Source organism: Chenopodium album, chromosome 4, assembly GCF_948465745.1.
Source record: "Chenopodium album chromosome 4, dcCheAlbu1.1, whole genome shotgun sequence".
NCBI lineage: Eukaryota > Viridiplantae > Streptophyta > Magnoliopsida > Caryophyllales > Amaranthaceae > Chenopodium > Chenopodium album.
Window position 1 is genome coordinate 12760613 of NC_137837.1, and position 25508 is coordinate 12786120.

At 33.8% G+C, this 25508-nt stretch overlaps 3 protein-coding genes across 3 annotated transcripts; 1 reads left to right on the forward strand and 2 right to left on the reverse strand.

The window, feature by feature from the left end:
- Positions 1-4792: 4792 nt before the first annotated feature.
- On the reverse strand, positions 4793-5859 carry LOC145627673 (uncharacterized). Its single transcript, XM_081680031.1, has 2 exons — positions 5313-5859; positions 4793-4872 (listed from the first exon to the last, which is right to left on the reverse strand). Exons 1-2 carry the CDS (start codon positions 5857-5859, stop codon positions 4793-4795), a joined length of 627 nt encoding a protein of 208 aa, XP_081536157.1.
- Positions 5860-7755: 1896 nt separating this feature from the next.
- On the forward strand, positions 7756-19287 carry LOC145626712 (uncharacterized). The gene is made up of 13 exons (XM_081679175.1): positions 7756-7904; positions 7999-8061; positions 8148-8318; positions 9314-9445; positions 9634-9773; positions 13981-14067; positions 14599-14724; positions 14914-15066; positions 16041-16112; positions 17334-17435; positions 18416-18586; positions 18681-18760; positions 18869-19287. Exons 1-13 carry the CDS (start codon positions 7874-7876, stop codon positions 18918-18920), a joined length of 1380 nt encoding a protein of 459 aa, XP_081535301.1. The 5' UTR covers positions 7756-7873; the 3' UTR covers positions 18921-19287.
- Positions 19288-21207: 1920 nt separating this feature from the next.
- On the reverse strand, positions 21208-23081 carry LOC145626713 (F-box protein At3g22700-like). The gene is made up of 2 exons (XM_081679176.1): positions 22982-23081; positions 21208-22905 (listed from the first exon to the last, which is right to left on the reverse strand). The coding sequence occupies exon 2, from the start codon at positions 22896-22898 to the stop codon at positions 21228-21230; it is 1671 nt and encodes a 556-aa protein (XP_081535302.1). The 5' UTR covers positions 22899-22905; positions 22982-23081; the 3' UTR covers positions 21208-21227.
- Between the last annotated feature and the right edge of the window lie 2427 nt (positions 23082-25508).

A 25508-nucleotide genomic window follows, 5' to 3' on the forward strand; every position in this document is an offset into this window, starting at 1 on the left:
CCCCTTAATGATCCAAGAGATCGTCAACTCCATAAGGTCTAGAACCAAATAAGGGTTCGGGGATGAAGGTACAAATCCAACCTAAAAGAGATTGAACCTGCCCTAATAATAGGCCTCTACTTCGTTCAGATCGTATTCATGTGCGCTTTCTGATTAACATGCAATCAATAGGATTACCCTAAACCTGTTTATCTATGTTGGTTGAATATTAATGCACAAATAAATCTATTATTGGCGATCACTTGAAATTATAATTACATTAACCCTAAACAAGATTATTAATTATCTTATTAAGCGTGATTACAAGTACCAATTCCCTTTAAACATGCAATAAAAGGCGTGATCAAGCAATAAAAATAAATATCAAGCAACAATAATAGATAATATCATGAATAACAATCATACTAATCATAATAATAATCATGTTGATCATAATAATAATAATTACAACAATAATAAAATTATAATAAAAACAATTATAAAAAATAATCATAGATCATGTTAAAGCATAATAATAGCAAGATCCTAGGCATGATACTAACAAGATTAATAACAAACCCTAGCATGTCACTAAGCAATAAAAATCAAATCTTTTGCTCTAACATGATACTAGCAATCATAAATATTAGGAAGAACATAGGAAGCATCATAACAATCATATTAAGCATATTTGATATTATAACCTTTTCCCTAAACATGATACTAGGAATATCATAATAACAATGTAAACATGATTTCTACATCATACTATAAATTAAACCATTAAAGTACTTACTTTGATGCCTCGTACCTCTTTCTAATAACAAAATACACACGTTAGTAACTTCAAGGAAAATAATAATCAAAACAATTAAATTAAATAATTGAAATAGAGATTTGGGACCAAACCCTCAGAAATTAAAACCTTTCACGTCTAGGGCGAAGGCAATTTCGAACATGGCTTGGTGTTTCTAGATCTTGTGAATGCGGAATTTTGTATGAAAAAGAAAAGTTTGAAAAAGAAAGAGAAAGATGAATGAATTAATTAGAAGAGAATGAGAATTAAAAACTGATTGTTGATGATTATTCGTGAGAATTTGTGAATGAAAACGGAGGTTTTTAATACGTTATTTATAGAGAAAATCAGCCAAAAAGATAAAATAAACAAAACAGAGTCTGATGCATAAAAAACAGAGTTGGCGCAAACCCTGGCTAACTGGCGCCAGGCACCAACACTAGCGCCAGGCGCCAGGCCTGGTTCCAGGCGCCAATGCTTGGAGTCAGGCGCCAAGCCTGGTTTTAACGCGTTTTAGAAAATCAGATAAGTTTGCCGTACTGGAGGATAAAATCACATAATTTCCTTGAAAATGCTATTTGATTTTGATTAAAACTCTGAAAAGTCAACAAAAGTCAATTTATCAATGCTAATTGAATTAGGAATGAAAAGAACATTCTAGAAGAATCTAGAAGACTAAAACCATTCCTAATTGCATTAGGAATGATAAATCATATTAGGCCCTCCCCTAGATCATTGGGCCGCATATAAGGCTCAAACCGGGCCCAGTTTAGTAAATTGGCCATAACTTCCTCAATATTCATCGGAATTGGGCTTATAATATATCGTTGGAAAGCTCTTGTGAAGCCCCATCCAACTACACTGTTATTGGACCCATATCATGGACCAACCAAACTGGATTGACTGTTTTCTTAAAATAAGTTTTAAAAAACAGAGAGAAGAGAAAAGAAATTAAAACTATCCGCAACACTAGACTTTCCACACTTTCGCTTCATTCGATTATGATTCGACGTGAAAGGTACTCATCACTGGGTTTGGTTTTGGGGAGACACAAATGGGTGTCTACATTACTCGTATCATACGGAGTAGTAATTTAGGTTTAAGAAACATGTACACCATCCGCGAGAAAGTACTAAAAGGCTCACTGTGAGCCATTAGTTTTATATCTCACAACTACTAAAAAGAAATTTTGTATTTTACCATTCATAAATAACCCAATTATTGATATTACCACCCAAAAAATCTATAACTATTACTAAAGTTAAAACCGCTGACATCATCTTTGTACACATATTATTTTTTAATTAAAAAATTTTCCTTCAAAATTGATTATGATATCATCTTTTTTTGTCAATTTTTTATCTTTCCAACAAATAGATTCAAATATTAGGAAGATTATTTTTTTTAAAATAAAAAAGTATGAGCATCAATTAATAAAAACGCATTAATGACCTTTTTCTTCCTAAAAGTACTCTTTCATATAATTTGTTGCCAAATCAATTAATTAATTAATTAATAATATAATATTAATAAAAATATTTTTTAAATTCTCATGAGTACTAATATAGTAATTATTTAAAAACATAAAATATTAAAAAAAAAATAGATTTCACCACCATTTAAAACTTTTTGTTAAAAACCCATTAAAACGCTTTAAAAAAATTCATTGATTTTTATGCCAAAAAGAGGATTTTTAGATTTTTTTTGGGGGTCATTTTTGTCTTAGTGACTGATATAAGGTCAAAATTTACAAAAACTAATTGGAAATGTCTAGTTTTGAGTATTAAAATACGTCAATTTGCCTGACACATGCAATGTGGGCCATTTTGATTTTTTTTTTTGCAAATTATAAGCTTAAATTAATCCCAAAGAACAAAACTGACCCCAAAACCTCTAAAAAGCATGTTTTTGGCACAAAAATCGAAGATATTTTTTTAAAAAGTTAGATTTAACTAGGAATGACAACAGATCGGTTCGGGTCGGGTGCGGCTAAATCTGAATCCGATCTGTTTAGTATACGGACCATGGACTCGGATCCAAATCCAAATCCGAAAAATTTGAGTCCGATCCGACTTATAATTTTAGAATATGAGTCCGGTCCAATTTTTCGGACCTCCGAATGATCCGAATACTTTTTTTTTTTTTACGTATGATGTACCAATAATTGCTTGTATTGTCCCTAATAAACTTTATTTCTTATATCACATTGGTGCGTAAACAATTAGAAAAAATATAGGGTATAAAGTACAAAAAAAAATAATTAAATTAAGAATCAAGTTATGTATATGACAAAAATTTGATACAAACAAGCAATGCAACACAATTGTCCCAACTTATAAAGCATATCCTCATACCTGGATTCGGACTCAGTCGGACATTGCGCAGTGTCCAAGTTCAATTCGCTTCCTATTCGGCCATATGATATCATATCGCTTATTTATATAATAGTGTACTTTTTATAGTTTTGTTCGTAAATAGATATATATATCTATGTTATCTTTTTTTAAAAAAAATCCTTAAGATTTTTAAAAAAGAACCTTTAAAAAATTAAAATAAAACCCCCTAATGAAGCCCCCCCTGAAAACCAACCCTAAACAGCCCCCAACCACACTAAACCACCTCCCCCACCAAAAATGTAACCACCCCAACTGCCATCCCAGTTTCTGACCCCCTCCCTTTCTTGTCCCCATTTCTGACCTCCCCGTCTTAAATTCTGGCACCCTCCCCTTCACACAAGGTGGGCTTCATTTTTGGCATGTAAGGGTTTTGTAAGGGTTTGGGTGTTGGTTTTAGATACGTTGGGCATCGAATCGTGGTGGAGGAAAGGGTGTTTGGTGGGTGTTGGGGTGGGGGAGGGGTACGCGACCGAGGGTGGGGAGGGGGAAGGTTGGTTGATGGCTATGAATGGAGAGGGAGAGGGCTAGCAGCAGCCGGCAAGGGGGCTGGGTAAGGAAGGGGAACCGAGTACATGGTTGTGGATCGGAACCAGTTCTATCTAATTGGGTTATCTAAGACCGATTCCAAATATTTGGGAACTAGTTTAACCAGTTTTGGTCCCAAGTCCAAAGAACCCAACCAATTACCCGGGTATGCTCACCTCGGCCTGTAACATACTAATATAAGCTTAAATAAGGAATCTGTATACTAATGTATTTATTACGATGAAAAGAATGTTGGTTTACGTTACACTTTAGATCCTCTAACCCTGGTTATCATCAAGACAAGAATGCTTTTTTTTACATATAATGTTGAACAATCACTATTTGGAAACCACCACTTTTAATTTAATTGTAAGAAAAGGGAGTCATTGGCCTAATAATTCATGCAAAAATTAATCAAAAGAAATAAGAGCGACCTTTATACATAGAAGCTATTCATAATTTCATATATCAAAGTCGTCATCACTTGTGAACATTTGTGTCATCATTGCAATAAAATTAACTAGCATCTTGTTTTATAGAGATAATGCAAAGATCAATATGAACAAAAATGCGGGAAAATATATTTATCGATCCATTAATAACATAGTTGCATAACTTTTACATGACTTTGGAAATTAAAGTAGCCTAATTAAACTACAAAACTTTTTTTGTTACAAATGATACATGCAAGTTGATGCAACTAATAGTATAAGAACAATCTTGTACGTTGCAAATTACAAATTAATATATTATATAATTGGAAAGACAAATATATCTACTCCTCGCAAAATTAATAAATAATAATTAATTAATAAATAATCTTTTCCTTTGATCACTAATTAATTGTGCCCTCATAGTGATCAAAATAAATAGTAGAACTATAATAACCCCGGTTGTGCAAGAACATGCATACATGACCATTTAGATCATGTAGCTTAACGTAGATGTTAAATTTCTTGTTATCCATCTCAATTGTTTTAATCATTCTACCAATTTTTCCCTCTTTACTCTCCTTTCTCCTCTGTGGTCGTACTTGACAGTTGATTCGATTTTGTTTGAAATTCTTCTCTTACAGTGAAAGTTGTTGATCGATTCATTAAGAAGATTGCATTACAGAACAAGCGACGGCTTGAGCCCAATGTCGCAACTTGGTCTTTACTTGCTGCGGATCATCTCCTGCAAAATTTTCATTATAACTTATCTAATCGTGCGTATTATTATTACATAGGCTCACATGTTTAAAGTAAAACAATTTTATGATAACAATGCCAATATAATTATTAGAGCTATTTACATAGTAAAAATATGTTGCAATCTAGATTTTTTCAATATGAATTTTATGATTTAAACATACATGTATAAATTTTAAGTATATTTTTGTTGCATTGAGCAACCTTGTAAAGTTTTATTATAACGAATTATAATAAGGTGTTGTAATTTTAGATCTTAATATAATTAATATTTTAACTTGCATGCTTATAAGTAAAATTTGTATACAAGTTGTGAAATGCACTCAATATTCATTATAATAAGTTGGTACTTAAAAGAAATAATGTATTAATTGGTGATATATATTCACAAACGATAATTAATAAAAGAGTAATGTCAATTCAAACCTGGACTGCATATTTTCCAAGAATCTTCACTTCTAGGACTATTTTCAAATGAGGAGGATCTTGCCCCCATGGAGCTAGTTGATGCTTGGCTATGGGGTGAAGATAATGGACTCGGCGAAAATTGTCGATTCACGGCAAAGTACAAGTCCAAAGCTGGCAAGGTATTGCAAAGCTTTTGCCCATCCTCTTCATTAAAGCCAAACCCAAGCTCAATAGATCCTTTTAACTCATATAAATCCTCATCTGTTAAGTCATCTACTTCAAGAACCAAGCTCTTTTTCTTCTCTTGTCTTAATTTTTGACGACGTCTTTTCTCCCATGCAACATCCCTATGTGTTTCACACATGGACAATTGCTTAGACAACCTCTTTTTGCTCTTCCAAAATGGAGGAGCATGGACTAGTCGTTGTAGCTCCTCGGACTCTGATGACTCGAGTGAGGAGGTATCGATCTTCAATGATGAAAATCGAGAGCGATTAGTGGGAGGTGGTGGTGGAGGAGATGGTGGAGAAGATTTTAATTTCGAATCCATGTAAAGCATACTCATATTGTCCCAAGAATGCATGAAATTAATATTACAACTTGGTAATGAGGAGGCAGATGGAGAAATTTGGTGTAGGGCCGTGGCAGCAGAAAGCTGCCGCGGCCTAATTAAAGAAGGAAAAAAAGTTGGAATGGCTGTTATGCCTAAATTTTAATTGATAAATAATGATGTATCCGGGGAAATTGATTATACTACTACAATATTGTGTTGCTAGATTTATGTGAGAATAATGAGGGGTGAGGGCACAACAACTATCCCAACTAACTTGGGAGGAGGAAGAGAGATAGAAAGAAAGGGAATAATGAAGGGATTTGGAGTATTTGTAAGGAAGGCGTTAGTTGCGGTTATCCATTGAGATGTATATATGCTACTACCATCCATTTTGGTAGCAATTATAGACAATTACATGTAAGGGACTGTTAAATTTAGAGGGTGTTGGTATTGGAAACTTAATTTTAGGAAAAACTTCATTTAAGTGCATATGTTTCCACCTAATAAAGAACATTGGTAATAAAACATTCCTATATCTAACATATAGTTATTCTTGTGTAGTATAATTTATTAGCATATACCCTTTTTTTTTATATAGGCATATGATTATATGAAAATGCAATTAACCTTATAGCATACATGCACTCCTATGTACACACTATTTACGGAATAACCAATGAACTTAGAGTTTGTTCAACACACCATATTAGATTATAAAATTAATAATTGACAATAACTATAAAAACACACAATTTTAATAGTAATTTTAAATTTTCATGTATCACTCAGTTAACATTATCATGTATTGACAGTACAATATTAAATTTAATGATGGACATTAGAGATTTACGATGATTTACAAACCCAATTGATCGATTGGAATTTTTTTTCCTTAAATTCAATGAACATACATAGTGGAGAATTTAAAATTAATCTTGTATGAATAACCAATCGATTTTTATTTTGCTTGTAATTCTTATAAGTCTTTTTAGCGCCAAAATTTGATACATTATAATTGTTTTGCAATTAAGATATTAAATAAATATTTGTAAAGATATCTCCCAAAATGTTACTACAATTGTTAAAAAAAAAAAAAAAAAAAAAGCGCCATTGCATCTATTAGCACCATTTCGATAGAGCATGTATAAATTAGACCTTTGAAAATTTTAATGAAGATACAATTCATAATCTCAATACCCTATCTTGTACATTCGAATATTCTTTGGAAATATAGCACAAGTTTGTGCCTTTATTTTTGTGTTTATAATTCTATAAAATATGTGTTTTTTATTAAAAGGTTTTATAACAAGTAAGTGATACGAGGTGGGAATGTGGTTGCACATAGTGTAGCTAGATTGGATACTTCGATCTCATCGGAACGTATTTATATGTCGAACTTTCCTCAAAGCCTTATTGCTTTGAGATTGATTTAATTTAAATAAATCCTCACTTGCTTGTTTAAAAAAAAAAATAATAAAATTCAAGTGATACGATGATTTATTTTATCTTTTTTTTTTATGGTAAATAAATTAAAATTAATATATTTCAGTAAAATATTGACATAATAGAGTTGGGTGATAAAATAAAAGGAGGTGACTCTCCGCCACTAGCATTCATGCATGCCATCCCTAACCATTGGCCACCTCCTTTTCGGCCTTTGCCACCGCACCTATAGAGGTACATCCCATTGAAGCATCATCCCTCAAAACGTTGTTTTTTGATTTTATCACCCAACTCTATTTTAAAATACCACCCGCAGACCCATTTATATGCGGTTGACCACAAAATCGGGCAGGAATTACAATTGGTCAGGAATTACTCGGTTAAGGGTTATTTGACATGATTGGCCACACCAAAAATGCGCTCATTTACCATCGCCGTTACATGTATACTCGTGCTACACAAAGCTAGAAGCATCGTTTAATCCTCTCTTTAAACTAAACTCAAAAACTTGTTCTTCCCTCTTCTTCTCTGTACATTACTCTTGCTCTGCTCTGCTCAACTAGGGTTTTCTTCTACTCCATCAATGGCTGCCGACGGTTCTGTAGCTCTCGCAGGTCCTCTTTCTCTTCCCCCTTTTTCTCTCCCCTCTTTTTTGCTATTAATTCGACTAAATTATAATTTATTCCATTGTTTTTCTCTGATTAACAGTGAAACAACAGGTGCAGGATTTCTTAAATGCTGCTCTTACTGGGAACCTTGATTTCTTCAAGAGTATATTTTTTCTCAATTTGGTTATTTACTTGGCTTATTCAATGAATTGATGGTGTGAATTTGAGCTTAATGTTTGTTGATTGTAGAAATGGCGGAGAAATTGGATGATGGGCAAGGGTTGTCCAAGACAGTGGCGGATGTTAAGGATGCTAATGATCGAACCGCCCTTCATTTCGCGGCCAGAGAAGGGCAGACTGAAGTTTGCAAGTATTTATTGGAGGAATTGAAACTTGATGTTAATGTGAAAGATGCAGATGGTATGAATGATTTATATTCTCAATTCTAATAATTGCTATTCAGTGCATTAGAAATGTTTGCTCGAAAGGTATCGAATTATTCGTTGTAGAAATCGTCAATGAGGGAAATTGTAGCAGTTTAGTTTAGATTAGTTGCTCTATGATTGGTGTGTAACTCTAGAATTAAATGCAGTTTATTTTAATAAGATACATCTTGTTGGGTGATTATCGAATGGCTTTTTAGTAGTTGGGCTTGTAAATTAGAACTTAAACTCGTGTGATGGTGCGATTCTGTCTTTCTTAGATGCCTAGCAATGTTTAACATATTGTAACTGGGGTGTAGGTGACACTTTCCTTTGGCTGAAACTGTTTTATATTATTAGCTAGTAATTTGGAATTATTACTCTAGAGATGTGCCGAATATGTAATGCTGTATATTTTAGCCTTTTGTCATTGTTTGCAATTACTTTTGTATATGAGTTCATTCTATGCTGTGACGTACTCCTTGTGCCCCTAACGCTTTGTTTGGATAGCAAAGAAGGAAGGAAAAGAAGGGGAGGGAAAATGGAGGAAGGGAAGGGAAAAGAAAGGGAGGGGGAGATGAGCTCCATTTTCCCTCCAAATCTCTCCAATTTTGGAGAGATTATGCTTATTAAAGTAAGAGGGAAAATGGATCCCTCCCCCCAAAACGCCGCGCTCTCTCAATCTTTCTCCTCACCAAAAGTGTGCCCACCCATTTATTCAATTTTTTTTTGACTCTTAAAAGAAGTAAAATTTGGGTTTGGGTCAATCTTTTAGGGATGAAGGGGAGTATTATGCAAGTGTTGCAAGTGCATTAATCCCTTTGGTATTTTGTGCTGAAGATAGGTGTAAGTAATTAGAGAACTTGCAGGAGAATTTTAGCTAGAATTAAAAATAAACCAAAGCTTTCTTAGGTATTCAGACCATTCCTTTAATAGCTAACAATGATTGGATTTGAAGTACATAGAATTGATATTATTCTCTTGATGGGGCAGGAGAGACTCCTCTAGTTCATGCAGCCAGACAAGGGCATATTGCTACTGTGAGTTATCTTCTTGATCATGGTGCAGATCCTGCAATTGCTAGTGATTTAGGGGCTACAGCTTTACACCATGCCGCTGGAATAGGTATGCTTTTGTAATATTTGTCAAACCATATTTCACAGGTAGCATGATAGAGATTGCCTAGAAGTATGAAGGAATTTTGTAACTTGACTAATGATTCTTCTAAGAAGAACAACCCTGTCCACTGCCTCTTGAAGTTTCTTATGGCTCCGTGCTTCCAGTTTGATGTGTTCATTGGAAAGCTAATGCAGGAAATATTGAATTGATGAAAGTACTACTTTCCAAGGGTGCTCCTGTTGATTCGCAAAGTGATTCTGGCACTCCGTTGATTTGGGCTGCTGGGCATGAACAAAAAGAGGCTGTAGAGGTTCTGTTAGAGCACCATGCTAATGTAAGTATGCAGCTGTTAGTAAATGTAATTGCCTTTAAGCTCAATAAAGCTGTATAAGGGCCTTGAGTTAATACGTTGTCAGCTTTCTCCATTGGTTTGATATCTTGGTTGTGCATGTTCGGCCTTTAAAGTCTTCTGATCATGCTTTCTGCCCAAATGTGTTGCTTTCTTGTTCTTGAGATGCAACTTCGAAATTGTTCACTAACAATGAATTTTGCATGGCAACACTTAGTATTGCGTAACTTAAGCCTAAAATGTTCATTTATTATACTTAGCATTTTGATAATTATAATGGTATGTTAGTTATGAAGCCCTAAACTAAAGATTTTTCCTAGACATAACATCTTCCATATGAAATCGTGTAACCCAGTAAAATATTTAAAGAACAGATTTTTCACCATAAAACCATTAATTCTCAATTTGTTCACAATATGCCCCCAACTTTCTAAAATTGACCATATTCCTCTCCATTTTGTACATGTGTACCCATCAGTAATGACTACATCTGGCAAATCTGTTAGCTAAGCAATTCCTAATTAACTCTTGTTCTTTCTTCTATTTGCCATTAACCCCTAATTAACTTGTTACCCTATTAATTCAATTAATAAAGTCTAGTCAAACCAAGAAATAAATAAATTATGTGTGAAGTTAATTAGGGCTTAAAGAGAGATAAGGCAGACCTAGAATTAACCAGTAACTAATGGGTGAAAGTATGCCAATTTTGAGTAGACGTTAGTGGTTATCTGGAGAGAAATGAAGATTTGGATGTGGAAGGTGAACCCCTTTGCTCTAGGCATGTCATGACTGTATCTTGATGTAGGGAAGAATTTAAAGGCAATGATCACAATCATTAGATGTTACATCAGGATAGGACCTTTTGACATAGAAGTTGTCTTACATGTTTCAATTCAAATCTCGAAGAGGTCCATGTTATGGTGTTTAGTGAGGCTCTTAAGAGTTAAGACTATGACTCAAAAAGAGCATGCATACCATGTTTGTCACTTTAATCCCAAAAAAGATCAGTTTAAGAGAGTGATGGATTTTTTTTTTTATTTTTTATTTTTCTTCTGATAATCCTATTTCCGTTGTGTGTATAACTATGAAATATGCTTGGAAATTAGGTTTAAGATGATTACTAGTACTACTTCTTTGAAGCAAAGTAAGTTAACTTTTGTGTTGCCAATAAGGTGGTGGAGGATGTTAGGAGGAGAGGGGAGAAAGGTGTAATCTTGGACTGAATTTTAAAGAAAGTTTGTGATAGGTTGAAGGTTGATAGATAAACGTTAAGAAGTGTTAAGGGTTTGGGAGTCAACGGAGACAAAATCTTGGAGGACTTTAACGATATTTGTGGAAAAATTCTGCATAATATCTCCCAATCGAAGTTTGTTTGAACAGGGATATGTTTGTGGAAAAAGTATATCTACTTACCTCTTAAGCAAAAGAGATTAAATAATATGAAGGGTTTGGGAGTCAACTTTGCCTTAGTCATAAGACACAATGGTACGGGTGATGTGAGTGCAAAGCTTATGGAATGAGACTTGCTGGCTTTGAAGGATGCCAAGTGATTTGTTAGTCAACTTGACAAGTCTAGTTACAAGATTATGTTTGATGGTTATTCTTTGAAATTATCAAGGGAACTACAATTGTAGCTTATGGGCAAGAACTGGAACACTGTACACCACAATAAATGCAACAGAGGCGGTCATGAGGGAGCTAAAGCTTCGCAAAAGGTGTTTAGTTGAAATGCTATAAATATTGGTCATTGGAGGAGAACCATGGTGGGAAATTCAGTGCTCTGTGATGAATATTTATATGAAAATGAACAAGGTAAAGGAGGAGGCACACAAGAGTATTGCACTGACTATTCTAAGCGGGGCAACACAATATGCTAAAGTACAGAGTTGGATGATGATGTGCTTGGTACTTATGAGGTTCAATGGATGACTCTTGTTTAAAGCTTTAAACTTATCTTTAGGGGAAGATTGTTTGAGTTTGATTTAATAAAAAAATAAGGGTAATGTTATATGTAGCCCCGAGGGCTATATTTAAGCATTTAATACACTCTTGAAAATGGTATAAAATTAGGAATTCATGACCAAAACAAGCGTAAATCGGTGTAATTAGTGTTTATATTTTCATGATTTCCTAACTTTACACAATTTTCTAGTGTGTTTTTAATGCTTATATGTAGCCCTAAGGGCTATGTATAACATTTTCCGAAAAATAATTAAAACAATGGAATGTAAAGCATGTTATGCTGATATGTGCATGTAGATATACTTTTGCTTAAGAGGTAAGTAGATATACTTTTGATACAAGTAATCCTCAAATTGCATTTCCAAAAGTTAAATAATACGTAGTATCTCCCAACCAAAGTTTCTCCCTCAAAATTTCCACTTCCGTTGTTTATAATATATAAAACCACCAACGCTCACAACTTTGATTTCCAACACTTAAATTAAAACTTTAACACTAAAGATTCAGCCTTTGACTTATCAATCACAAACAGCTAATTTACCAACAATCTAAACTTTTTAACCCAAATCTACACTCTAATACACTTGTTAGGATTTAGAGAGAACTAATTTGTATTTTGTAGTTACTTGCAATTAACTATAATTAAGGGAAACTGTAATGATAATGCAAGAGAGACGCGGAAAATACTATGGTAACTACCAAAATGCACTATGGATAATCAATGGTGATTTACAAGCCTTCATTTGAGTGGAATGCTCCCTTATTAATCTTTCTTCTGTCTCTGGACACCCTAGGAAATTTGTTCAAGAATCTAAAATCTAGCCAAAACCAGCTACTAGGGGTTATTTATACTAGGTTACATCAAGCATCAATGAACTGGTGGATATGTGATGCATGTCCAACTATTCCAGAAATCCAGGTGCGTGCCAAGTCTTAAAACGCCAACCAGTAGCTTCTTCGGATCTCTGGAAACACAAGCTGCATGGACGTGCGACTTACCAAATTGTGCATGGATTTGCTCTCCTGCTGCTTCAACAATCCAGACTTGCTTTTGATCTTTTCTGTTCCCCTGGAGCCGTCTAACCTGCACTAATGTGATTTCAGGTTATAGGACACTTTTTTGCTTTCCGTTGACTTAAAGCCAAGCCAACCATCCTTATGCCCTCCATGCTTGCTCTGAACTATCTCTATTAAACCCAATAGCTGAGTAATATGTTACATGGTAGATCTATATATATATGATTCTCATTTTCAAAACAATAAGATTAGTGAACTTCAGATGATTTTGGGCTTTCGAAATTGAAGGAAATTAGCATACTTTTTATTTACATACTCTGTATTCCTGCTGTATAGTAGCGTAGTGCATGTGATTCATGACAGCTTGCCTGTTTTGTCTTACTTGCTGCTTGTGTATTTTTTTGTAGAGCTGAAGTGTCAGCTTCTTATAGGAGTTTGTGTAATAGATCAACCTAAGGAGGGGTAGTATAGGTATTTAACTAATATTAGCGCACTAGGTTAATAGTCCTTAGTATAGATAGAGAGGGAAGGGAAGGAAATAGGTAGGCAGGAATTTGGTGAGAACCTTTTGGAGAGTTATGGCCTAAAGCCATTATTGGAGAGTTGCAAGCTGAACTCACTATCGAAGATTGATAGCCTTAAGCTATTAAATCATCTTTTGTAATCCTTCCATCATTATCAATCAATCTTAAAGCTTCCATCTTTATTAATTCTTGCAACTTACAAATTTCAGATTATCTACATTATTCAAAGAATCAATCTTTCTCTATAATTTTACTATTATTTGCACGAGTAAGTAAGCAGTAAACACCAGTTCATCACAGTTTGTAGTGTATAAGTCAGGCTAACCTAGATTGTAGGACATTGGGCCAAAAAAAAAACAGCAATCAAAAATTGATTCTGTAAACAAAATGCGGTGCACTCAAAACACAAAATCAAAAACAAAAGTTTCAATTTCTCATTCAAAACCAAGATTTTCTCAGATATATTGTTTCAAAGTATTGCTGTACTGATGGCATTGCTGTTTATAGTTTTATATGATGTGTGAAATTTTGTATCATTTCTTTGCCCTTTGTTTGCTAAGATTGTTCCTTCATTTCAGTGCAATTTGTGATTTTGTTTTCCTTTCCATGCATCCATCGAGAATGACTTATGAGGCCAACATTCATGGATATTTGGGCGGATCATGATAATCAGTGCATTCCTTTTGCAGCCAAATTCTGAAACTGATGAAGGTATAACACCGTTGTTGTCATCTGTGGCGGCTGGTTCGCTGGAATGCTTAGAGCGATTAATTCAGGTCAGCTTGATGTAGTTTGTGAAGTTTGCTTGTACAATGGTGTTCTGTTAGTGTGTTAATTCATCATTATGGGGTAGGCCTCCCCCCACCCATCCGGCCAACCCCCCCCCCCCCCCCCCCCACACACACACACCACCACCACCACCACCGGAAAAAGATACTTGAATAGCTGAATTATAATCCGGTTCCGCTAAACTCAGTAGAACTACTACTTCCTATGTTGTTTTTTAGTTGACACATTTTGAATATTGTCAGTTTGTCACTATTCGCAAATTGTAGTTTGCCTAGCTTTTGTGATTTATAGCTACGATAAAACATAGTCATGTGGGATCTTGTTTGAGTTATGCCAACTGTAAATTTTAGTGTATCAACTTTTTACGAATTTACATGTTGATAATTAGTGATATTAATTGTTAAAATTGTGCCTTATCAAACGTCATAAAAGATACATGCCAACTAAAAAAGAAAGAAGGAAGTACTGTTTTGTTTCATCCATTATTGTTATTCTTCTGCTTACTTTACTTTGTCCAGGCAGGGGCAAAGGCCAATATTTCTGCAGGTGGAACGACACCATTACATATTGCTTCTGATCTTGGTAGTATCGATCTTATCAATTGTTTATTGAAAGCTGGAGCTGATCCGAATGCTACAGACGAGGTGAAGTCAACATATCTTTTTCATATAAACTATAGCTGTGTTGTTATTTATTTATTTATTTGTAATTTATTTATTTTATTTTTATTTTTATTTTTATTTTTTGCTTTTGGTATATTGTCTTGGTCTGGATCGTTCACTTGTCATATATTCTGATATACTTCATGCTTACTTTAAAATTTTCTTAAACAGGATGGCCAGAAGCCAGTGCAGGTTGCTGCAACACGAGGGAATAGAAGTGCAGTTGAGATACTACTTCCCTTGACTACACCAGTTCAATCTATTCCTAACTGGACAATTGATGGAATCATCCAATTTATGCAGTCTGAAGCTCAAAAACAAGAGGTACCCTGCTTCTTCCTATCATGTCCGCTTCTCCTGCTGTGGATAGTTTGGAAACTAACCCTTTGTGATTTTGTGGGGGTAAGGCAGTGAGGCTGTGTACATCTTAGCATATGCACATTAACCTGTCCAACTTTATGACCTGGAAACCTGTCCAACTTTATGACCTGGAATTTTCAATGCTCCTTAGGTTTTAGAATTTAGGCTTCAGTTTTCACCCAGTTTAAGGTTCTTACAAGCGTTATACCCTTTCTTGGTTGTGGTGATACAATATGGTTATGGGGTTGCAAAAGGGGGCGGGAGGGAGGAATTGGTGTAGCAGAAAGGGAGTTATTGAGTGTTTCTTGCTCTTTCTCTCAGGTTTGTCAATTTGTGTGTGCTCAAGATGCTGGCTTTCCATTTTCGAAACAGTAAGTGGTTAGTTAGGGTTCTAGGTTTTGAAACGTAACATGCTGGCAGGTTGCAACACTATGATATTCTGTTTTTTGTTTAACTGGTATTGAAGATGGACCAAGATCAAGGGGGGAGTGAATAATGAATTTGCTCATTCGTCAGGCTTTTCTACTTATACTGTAGTGGCTATAGGATTCTACCCATATTGATTCAGGGTAAGCCTTGCCTTATAGAAATTGAATGTGGCATGAAGAGGTTGACAGAATCATGGTTAAAAGTGTAGTTTAAGTTTCTGCTTTTGCTTTAGTATATTGAAGTTTATTTAAAAGGCATATCCTTGGTATTACTCGTGGAGTGTACTGTTGCATGACTTGCATCACTTGCGTGACACTTTTTAGTGTTCATGGTCTTATTTAATCCATTTGTTGCTTTTGTGTCTTTTTTTCATCCATCATTTGCCTAAGTCTTTATCTATTTTTTCATTTTTTGAATATATACCATTCTAAATTGTTGTTAGTTGTATTGTTCTACTTCAACCTGCTATCACTTACTAGAGCAGGGATTGATTTGCATTGTTATTGTAGGAGCTTGCCCGAAGTTTCAAAGAACTTAATTCACAAAAGAATACCAACTTATTAAGGCAGGATTTGCCTGAGGTACATTACTGAGCTATCATTTCATTTTTAATTATTCCTTGTTCCTATTAGTATTGTTCTTTTGTTATGGAACTTCTGGTTCAGTGCCCCCTTAGCATAACATCAGATACTGCTTGAGTGCCACTTTTGCTCTTTCTTTGATTATTTTTCATCTTTAAATTCCACCTGTGACATTTTTTGTATTTTCTTATGACACTTAAGGTAAGCATATAAAATCAGTTTTTTTATTTTATTTTTTTATTTTTTTTATTTTTTTATTTATTTATTTTTTTAATCTTTGCTGGTAAATGGTATTGAGAAGTGGGAAATGGAAAGAATTACGTCCATTTAATTTTTTTTTTGCTGCCAGTAAGCATAATCTAAAACAGTCATGGTGCAATTTTTTTTATGATTATGTACTATCTCTTTTTCTTTTTATTTCACCCATTTGACTTTTCATGCTTGTCGAGGCTTAAATTTTACCATTTGTATCTTAATTAGTTCCTCCATTCTATTAATATTGCACCACTTGCCTTTTAAGGAAGTTTCACAAATATTGCACCACTTGCCTTTTTAGGGAAACAAATATCTCTTCACACTGGAAATACCCACGATACCCTTACTTTTTAACACATGTTTCTGTAGTTTTTGCTTACAATAACATGGGCAATTTTGTATTTTTCTTCTCTTTCCTTCCACTACAAAAAATATATAAATAAAATAGTTGTGCCCTCCCCCTGTGATGCAATATTAATAGAGAGAAAGTATTCAATAAGAAAAAAATTATTAAAGTTAATATTCAGAAACTATACATTGAGACGATTCCAACACAATCCCTCATATATATGTTTTTATACATAAATCACCATTGTTCACTAGTGCAAAAAGTCAAAATGGTAAAACTATAAAAATTGGAATATTTAACTACATAAGGAAGTTTTTTTTTGTACATAGTGCAACTTAAGAGTTACAACTACATCGCTCTCATAGTCTCATCTCTAAGTCTTGCCACATTCATTTTTTAGGTGGCTGTAGTGTGCTGCCACGCCTGCCAATCATCTGAATATTATGGTTTTTTTTTTGGAAGTTGGAGTTTTCTCTTACGTCAATCGGCCCTATATTTTCTCTCTGGAGTTTACATTTGTGGTGTTATGCTGATGTTACATGTTTACATGAGTTTGGGCAAGCTGTTTTGTACTTTGGTTTCATAACACTACTGACATATTGTATTCAAATTAAAAGGTGACACCTGAGGCAAAGCAGAAAGCTGCAGAAGCAAAATCACGAGGTCATGAAGCTTTCAACAGGAAAGACTATGCATTGGCTACAGATGCATACACACAGGTAAAGTCATGTCATTTCTTGTTTATCTGCATAACTTGTATGAGTAATTTTTTTTATTTTTTTTAATTTAAATTTGATATACTATATCATATACCAGCTTCTGCTATTGAATCTAGTACTTTGTGTCTGTGTCTTCATAATTATGCCTGTGTCTTCATAATGTACTCAGCTGCAGTTTTTAATCTTCTCTGACCTTGAGATATACAGTTTAGGCTGCCTGTCTTGTAAACCTGTCTGATGCTGTCATATGAACTTTTTTTAAAAAATCTTTATTCCTCAAGGAACATGCTTGGCATATTTTTGAAAGCACACAGTTAACTTGTTCTCAAGCCCCTTTCCATGACTAATAACTAGGGGTAATCAAAATTGTAGATTGCTAGAGGAGGTTTTGTTTGAGGTTAATTTCTAATTTTCATTATAGAGCTGTTCTTAAGAAAAGGGGATTAGTGCAGGTTTATCACTTTATCCTAGGTAAAAAGGTTTTAAGATCACTTATCTGGTCTTTGTAAAGCATGAGGTATGAAACATTTATTAAGAGTTTACTGGAGATGCCTTGAGGAAACAGTGCAAATTTCTGATGAGCTACTCAAGTTGGGAGGAATTATATTTTGGGACGAGTTATGAGTAGATTCGTGAGTTTGATTCATTACTGCCTTCGTTTTAAACTACTTTTAATTTCAACTGAATAGGCCAAATTTGATATTTATGGACAAATCATGTTTACTTTGTCATTTGTTTTATATTATGTGTAGTTGAAACAGAAAAATTATCTCCAAAAACTACTTGCAATAAATCTAGATGATATTTTCACATCTGTACACTTTTTTTTTTTAGAAGCTTATGGTGAAGGCTGGTAAGGTTTAACTATCAGAGTCAGATACAAGCTATTCTTTAAAGTTTTAACCCCGACTAATCTTTAGCATCTACTTGTATAAGTCCTGATCTGATAACATTTTTGATGGGTTTTGGTGATTTGACAGGCTATTGATCTAGACCCTTCTGATGCCACATTCTACTCGAATAGAAGTCTGTGTTGGTTTCTCCAGGGACAAGCTGAGCAAGCACTGGCTGATGCTAAGGCATGCAGATCACTTAGACCAAACTGGGCCAAGGCTGCCTATCGTGAGGGTGCTGCACTACGTCTCTTGGAGGTATGTTCCTTGCATATAATTCCGTTCAAAAAACATATGTTAAGATGATGCTTCCTATAAGATTAGATTTAATCCCTTCTCTATGCTATTTTAGAGGTTTGAGGACGCTGCCAATGCATTTTATGAAGGCGTGCAACTTGACCCAGAAAATAGGGAGCTAGTTACTGCTTTTAGGTAATTTCCAAGTTCCTATCCGTTCTTCCTTTAATGTGGTTCTGAAGTTTATTGGTCTTTCTGATCTTCAAAGTGATTGCCAATATCTTGAATTTGTGATCTTCACAGGGAGGCAATTGAGGCTGGGAGGAAACATCATGAGAGTAATCAAGCAAAATAAGCAGTGTTGCGGCATTAATGTACCACAATTTTGTTCATAGGGAGAGAAGCTGTGAATTATCCAATACTTTGCCTATGTATATCTGCGTTTTTTTTCACCTTGGTCCAGCTTCTCTCAGTAGTGCTAACAATTTTGCTGTCCCAAGGTGTGGTTTTTAAACATTATTCCAGAATATTATATTGATCATTATTTAGTTCTTGAATTTTGCACATCTGGAAATAAAGGTTTGGAGCTTGTCCAATAATCGCCTCATTTAGTAAGTGTTAATTAATTGACCTTAATTGTGTTTGGAATGAAAAGTTTGGATCTTATGTGGTCTAGTGTGAGTTGAGCTGATAATTATGGGAACTACTTCTAAATAAATTCAGTTAAAGCTTATTCATTAAAAAAATTGAATAGAGAGTGAGGGATTATTGTGAATTGATGATATTAAGAATCAAGTTTGAATTGTAAGATTTACATTATGTTTCCCATCTACTAACAATAATTATTCTATGAATCAAGTTTGAATTGTGAGATATTAAGAATCAGGTTTGAATTGTAAGATTCATAAGTAAATTATGTGTAAATGGGTTTTACTCATTATGTTCTATGTTCTTTTTCATGAAGTAAATGTTACAGAGTAACTTATTATGTTCTTAGGAGCCTAGGAGAGGTACTGATAGATTGTAACTTGTTGCTTTTACTAATGCTTGTTTGCTATACTAAGCTTGTTTAAACCTCGTTCAATCTTGTGCTTGAAATGCATACGATCAAGCTCGAGCAAGTATTTGATCAAGTTAAATAGGTCAACTCGAAGAGAAGAAAAAAAAAAAAAAAAAAAAAACAAAAAAGAATGCTGGTTCAAGTTAGAGCTTAATACTTGAACATTAAGCTGAGCTCGAACATGCAAACAAGTAAATTTTTTACTTTGGCGTTGCACCTTTTGCTTGGGTTAAACTTAAATACACACAAAAAACTTGTTATATTCTTCTTATCATATCATATAACTAATATATAAAACTAAACTTTTAGCCAGGCGACGAGGTAGCGACATTTGGCGTTCTAACTTTTCGCCAAGTGTCGCGCCACGTAGGATAGAGTTATATAGAATTCAATTTGTAGGATAAAAAAGTTAATTTAAAATTCTATTTTCAATCAAATTTGGATAGAATTTTAGGATGAAATTGTTAATTTAGAGTTTTATTTTCGATAAAGTACCAATATTTAATATGTATAAATTAATTTATAGTTTTATTAAAAAAATTATAACACTCATAAATTATCATATAAATTTATTTTTTGTATCATAGTATGTTTTTTGGAGCGAAGGAATTAGCTCAAAATGCACCACATCCATTATTTATAATTATATATTCTAATCAATTAAAACAATATACTTTACAATCTAATATAATTTTATTACTGTGTGTAGACCTGTCAATCGGGTCGGGTCACGAGTCATTTCGGACAGGGTCATTATTTCAGGTTACGGGTCAAGAAATGTTTTTCACCAATGTTATTATTATTAGTCATTACATGCCTACTATATAGTTTAAATCATCACAAAAACACATCAATTCCTAACTAATTTTGTATCAATGATATGTTTTAAAATTTGAAATATAGATTAAAAATTTATCTTAAAATTCAATAAACAATCTGGGCATCGCACAGGCACAAAACTAGTAACTAATATATAAAGCTAAACTTTTAGCCAGGTCACGAGGCTGCGACACTTGACGTTCTAACTTTTCGCCAAGTGTCGCGCCACGTTGGATAGATTTAAATAGACCTCATAGGATAAAATTAGTTTTATTTTCGATAAAATACCAATATTTCAAATGTACAAATTCAATTATAATAATTCTTAAAAATTAATAAATTATTTTTTGTATCATAATATTTTTTGGGCAAAGGAAATAATTCAAAGCGTAAAACATACATTTATAATATATACTAATCGGTTAAAATAATATACTTCACAATCTAGCAAATCGTATAAAGATTAAAAATTTATTTTATAATTCAATAAACAACCCGGGCATCGCACGGGGCATAAAACTAGTTATTATTATTACTAATGTGTTGTAGGTTACAGACGAGTATAGTAAAACTGTCAATTATCAGTTTAACACCATTATTATTACAAATACGAATACAACGATTGCGGGTATAATCAAGAATTAGCAATCATAATTGAGAAATGGATAGATAATAAAAGAGCTATATTATTACATTAGAGCAGCCCAAACAATAAAATTAAAGTACTAATAATACATAAAACGATAGATAATAAAAGAGCTATATTATTGCCTAATTGAAATCTTAAAATATACAGGGGTTAGAACTGATTGGTTGGTTAACTTCTTGAAGAACATATGGCAGCTTGTCTAATTTATCCAACTCTTTTTTTCTGAGAGGACCAAGTTTCATTTCTGTCTCACAATCAATATAAATGCTTCCCATCTCCCAGTAACTTATTCCTTTAGGAGGCATCTGGAACGCGCTGTCAGGGGACGAATTATCACTGTCTTCATCAATTTCTTGTTTTAGTTCGCCTTCAAGCTGCAGTTGTTGAAACATAGTTTCTACTAAAGAATCCTCTTGATGATGCTCATGTGGTGGCGCATATTGTTGTTGTTGCTGTAACAAGGGTAATTCCACGGATGAATCCTCTTGATGAGGCTCATGTTGCAATCCTGGTTGCGCATATTGTTGTTGCTGTAACAAGGGCAGTTCCCCAGGTGCAATTTCAGCAGATAAATGATCCTGAAGTAATGCCCTAGGTGGAATTTCAATTGATAAATCATTCTGATGTGATCTCTCAGGCGCAATTTCAACTGATAAATGATCCTGAGGTGGTGGTGAATGACCTGCGATTTTTGCAATAGAAATTAGACTCTCTGTATAGCTAAAAATGTAGTATCCAGGAATTTGATGCGGTTTGATTTCTCGTGTTGTCAAATCATACCAAACCATTGGTTCTTCTTGATCAACACTGCAGCGAGACACAAGAAACTTGTTCTTCCACAACAGTAAGTTATAATTATATCTGATAAAATCATCAAAAATTGTGATAGATTGTTGTTTGTTCCAAAACCCTGTTGGACCATACTCCTTCAAAACCCAAATATCCATACCTATTGTACCATCGGTCCTGTCTATCAAATAATACACGGTCGGGTACATATGATTTGAGCCTTGATCCAAAAACCCATAGTTTATTAACTCAGAGCTATAGTTTAACTCATAAGGCATAGGGGTCAGCACAAATACTTCATCCACCATGTCAAAAGAGAGAATTTTGCTATGATTACACAAACGTGTATCAATACTTTGAGAATGTATCGAATTGTGCATACGACCATTTGAGCACGAGGATAAATTCCGATGAATAATACAACCATGCCCAAATTCAAAACCGGCATCAAGATGCCTCCAAGAATTAGCAGCAAGGGAATACAATAGCATCCCATCAGAACACTCCGATACATCAGCAAGAACAACTTTGTAATCATTTGTTTTGTTATCAAACCCAATACCGATAATAGACACTCGAAAAATACCTGTGGCAGGGAGTTTAAATATTTCTCTAGTAGCAGGATTCCACAAAACATACTTAATTCCATGTTTCGTGAAACAAAGAAGGAAGAGGCCATTACAAGGGCCGTGAATGCTTAACTCATAAACTACATCGCGATGATATATATCATACTTAGGTTGTTCATAATCAACAGCAGGTCTAAATTTAAAGGCTGTTTCCAAAGCGAGGTTTTTGTAAGATAAAATTGAAATGGAACAAGCTGGGGGATTCAGGATCAATAATGAACCATATTCATCAAAATTTTGTGAAAGACGAGTAGCATAGTGTTTTGTTGCAAATTCGGACGATGAGATTATATCAAGCCAATACTTGCATACACTAGTGAATCGAATTAACGACTTCACAGGTAATCGAGCTAGGATCTCTAACAAAGCATCCTCTGGCACATCCATTATTTTCCTGTAAATTACATATTCATTTAGTTTATTATAATTATTGCAAATGATAAAGGGAAATTCAAAGTTAAGATTCATACCTATATCAACCAATTTGATGCTAATACAAAAGTGCAATAGATTAAGAGAAAGGAAAATTAAAAGAGTTTAGAATTGAAAGAGGGGAAGAAATGAGAGAAAATGCAAACTAAGGGTGACATTTGTAACTTTATAAGACAATGTATTCTAAACAGCTATTTAAGTAACCTCATAATGGTTTGCCACATGGTATGCCAACCACATATGAAAATTATGATAGGTGTGAATATAATTAATTCTCTGCAATTAATAGTAGTATATCACAATTGATTATTGTTGATATTTACCTATTGGTGAAATACAATAAATGCTAGCTATCTCAAAGCTACCGGTCAAATACAATAAATGAGAGAAAATACAAACTAAGGATGACTTTTATAACTTTATACTTCCTCCATTTTTTTTTTATAGTTGCAACAGTTTGAATTTTACACTATTCACTTGTTTCACATTGACTAACTTTAACGATTTATGTTTAAGTTAAGGTATAGTCATATGAGATTTTGTTAGATTCGTATCGATTTATACAATATTAATATAAAATGTTTATAATTTTTACATATTGGTAATTAAAGATATAAACAATTGAAAATATACATTGGCAAGCGTGGAAAGAGAAGTGTTGCAACTATAAAAAAAATAGAGGAAGTATAAGAAAAGGTATTTTAAACAGCTATTTGAGTAACCTCATAATGGCTGGCCAAGTGGTATGAGATATGACCAACCACATATGAAAATTTTGATAGGTGTGAATATAATTAATTCTTTGCAATTAATATTAGCATATCACAATTGATCATTGTTGATATTTACCTATTGGTAGCATTTATTGTATTCCAAATCCAATAAATGCTAGCTATCTCAAAGCCACCTGTCAAATACAATAATGTTACCTATGGGTAATTATCTTTTATAATCAATTGTGATATGCTAATACTCCCTCCGTCCCTTTATTAGATGCCTATTTCTAGCATTTATTACTCACATAATAAAGAGAAGTAGCCATCTAATTAAGGGACGGATGGATTATTAATTTTAGAGATTTTAGTAATGACATGATATTGCAGGTTACTTGTTAGATTGTGATTCAAAGGAAGAGAGAAGGAAAATTAGTTAGTGGGACCCACCGTGATGTCTGATCTTATAGGGGATCAGAGTAGGGCAAAAGTGGTGGGAGTTTTTTGGGTTTTTGGAAAAACTAGGTGGTAATTTATAATAAAAAAAGAAATTTTGTCAGATAACACCTTTTAAAACCAAATTGTTGTGAAAAAACACCTTATAAAATTTTGAAAAAATTGTCAAAAATAATACAAACTTTAAGCGGTCCGCCAAAAACAAGTCAAGCTTTTGATTATTTTGATTAGTACAAACTTTGTAGGGTATTCGCTTAAAACAAGTCATGACCGGTTATGAACCTAATTAACGAGTTATATGGGACACATGTCATTATATTAATGGTTTAACAATTTAATTTATTTTTTTATTTAATTAATGTATTTAATTTTTAAAATATTATTATTATATCCAACCTAGCCGCCATCACCAGCCATCCAAATCATTCTAAACCCACCACATACACCATACATCACCCTACAACCACTAGACCCACCATGAAAACTACCCAAAAAAAACCCTAAGCATCTCCATAAACAACTCTAACCACCTCATAAACAACCTCAAAAATCTTGACAAAAACCCTTAACACCCTAAAACAAAATAATAGAGAGAGAAGTGGGTTGGTAGTGGTTTTTCCCCCTTTCATACCTCTAACTGAAAACCCTAAAATGAGGTAAATAAAAACGACGAAATTAACAATCAATTTCATTAATTTTAACAACTTACCTGCCTCAAAATTAGGTTAATTAAGGTTCTTTGCAGCAATTTGAGCAATAAATGGAGTTTACCCCTTCAATTGATAGGATTCGAAGGTTTGTTGCTAGGAAAAAAAGTGGAGAGAGAAAGTCTAATTAGAGGGGAAAGGGAAAAAAAAAGAAAGGAAGGGGTTTTTTCAAGTGGTTGGTGACAGCGGCTAGGTTGGTGGGTGGTGGAGTCAGTGGTTGGCTTGGCTGGGTGGTGGTGTCGGTGTCGGCGGCTAGGTTGTGGTTCGGTGGTTTTGAGGAGAGAGAAAGTAATTGGAGAAAAAGGGGGGCCGGGAAAAGAAAGAAAGGGTGTCAGCACATGACATTCATGTATGGTCAACGCCGGGAAACCGAGTCAATCCCCTTAAAACCACCCTAAGGTGTGTTCTCGCAAAAAAATTCTGGTTTTAGGTGTGTTTTAAAAAAAAATAAATTATAATGTGTTTTTTCACAACAAAAGGGTTATAAAAGGTGTTATTTGATAAATTTTCCTAAAAAAAAAAAAAACTTGAGGTGATATTGTACAATATTTTTCAAATTATCCACGTTTTTATAAGTATTATGTTTGTGCTTCTTAGCAATGCTTATAACTTAAATTCTTAAAAACACAAGTCCAAAGAATACAACCTTTTGCTTGTTCCATTTCATTATTGTTGTGGTAAAATTCTTT

Coding starts and splice junctions, on each gene's coding strand:
- LOC145626712 (XM_081679175.1), top strand. CDS start 7,874: ATGGCTGCCGACGGTTCTGTAGCTCTCGCAG. Junction 15,067..16,040: donor CTGAAGCTCAAAAACAAGAG/GTACCCTGCTTC, acceptor TTGTTATTGTAG/GAGCTTGCCCGAAGTTTCAA. Junction 18,587..18,680: donor CTGCACTACGTCTCTTGGAG/GTATGTTCCTTG, acceptor ATGCTATTTTAG/AGGTTTGAGGACGCTGCCAA.
- LOC145627673 (XM_081680031.1), bottom strand. CDS start 5,859: ATGAGTATGCTTTACATGGATTCGAAATTAAAATCTTCTCCACCATCT. Junction 4,873..5,312: donor TTGGAAAATATGCAGTCCAG/GTTTGAATTGAC, acceptor AAAATTTTGCAG/GAGATGATCCGCAGCAAGTA.
- LOC145626713 (XM_081679176.1), bottom strand. CDS start 22,898: ATGGATGTGCCAGAGGATGCTTTGTTAGAGATCCTAGCTCGATTACCT.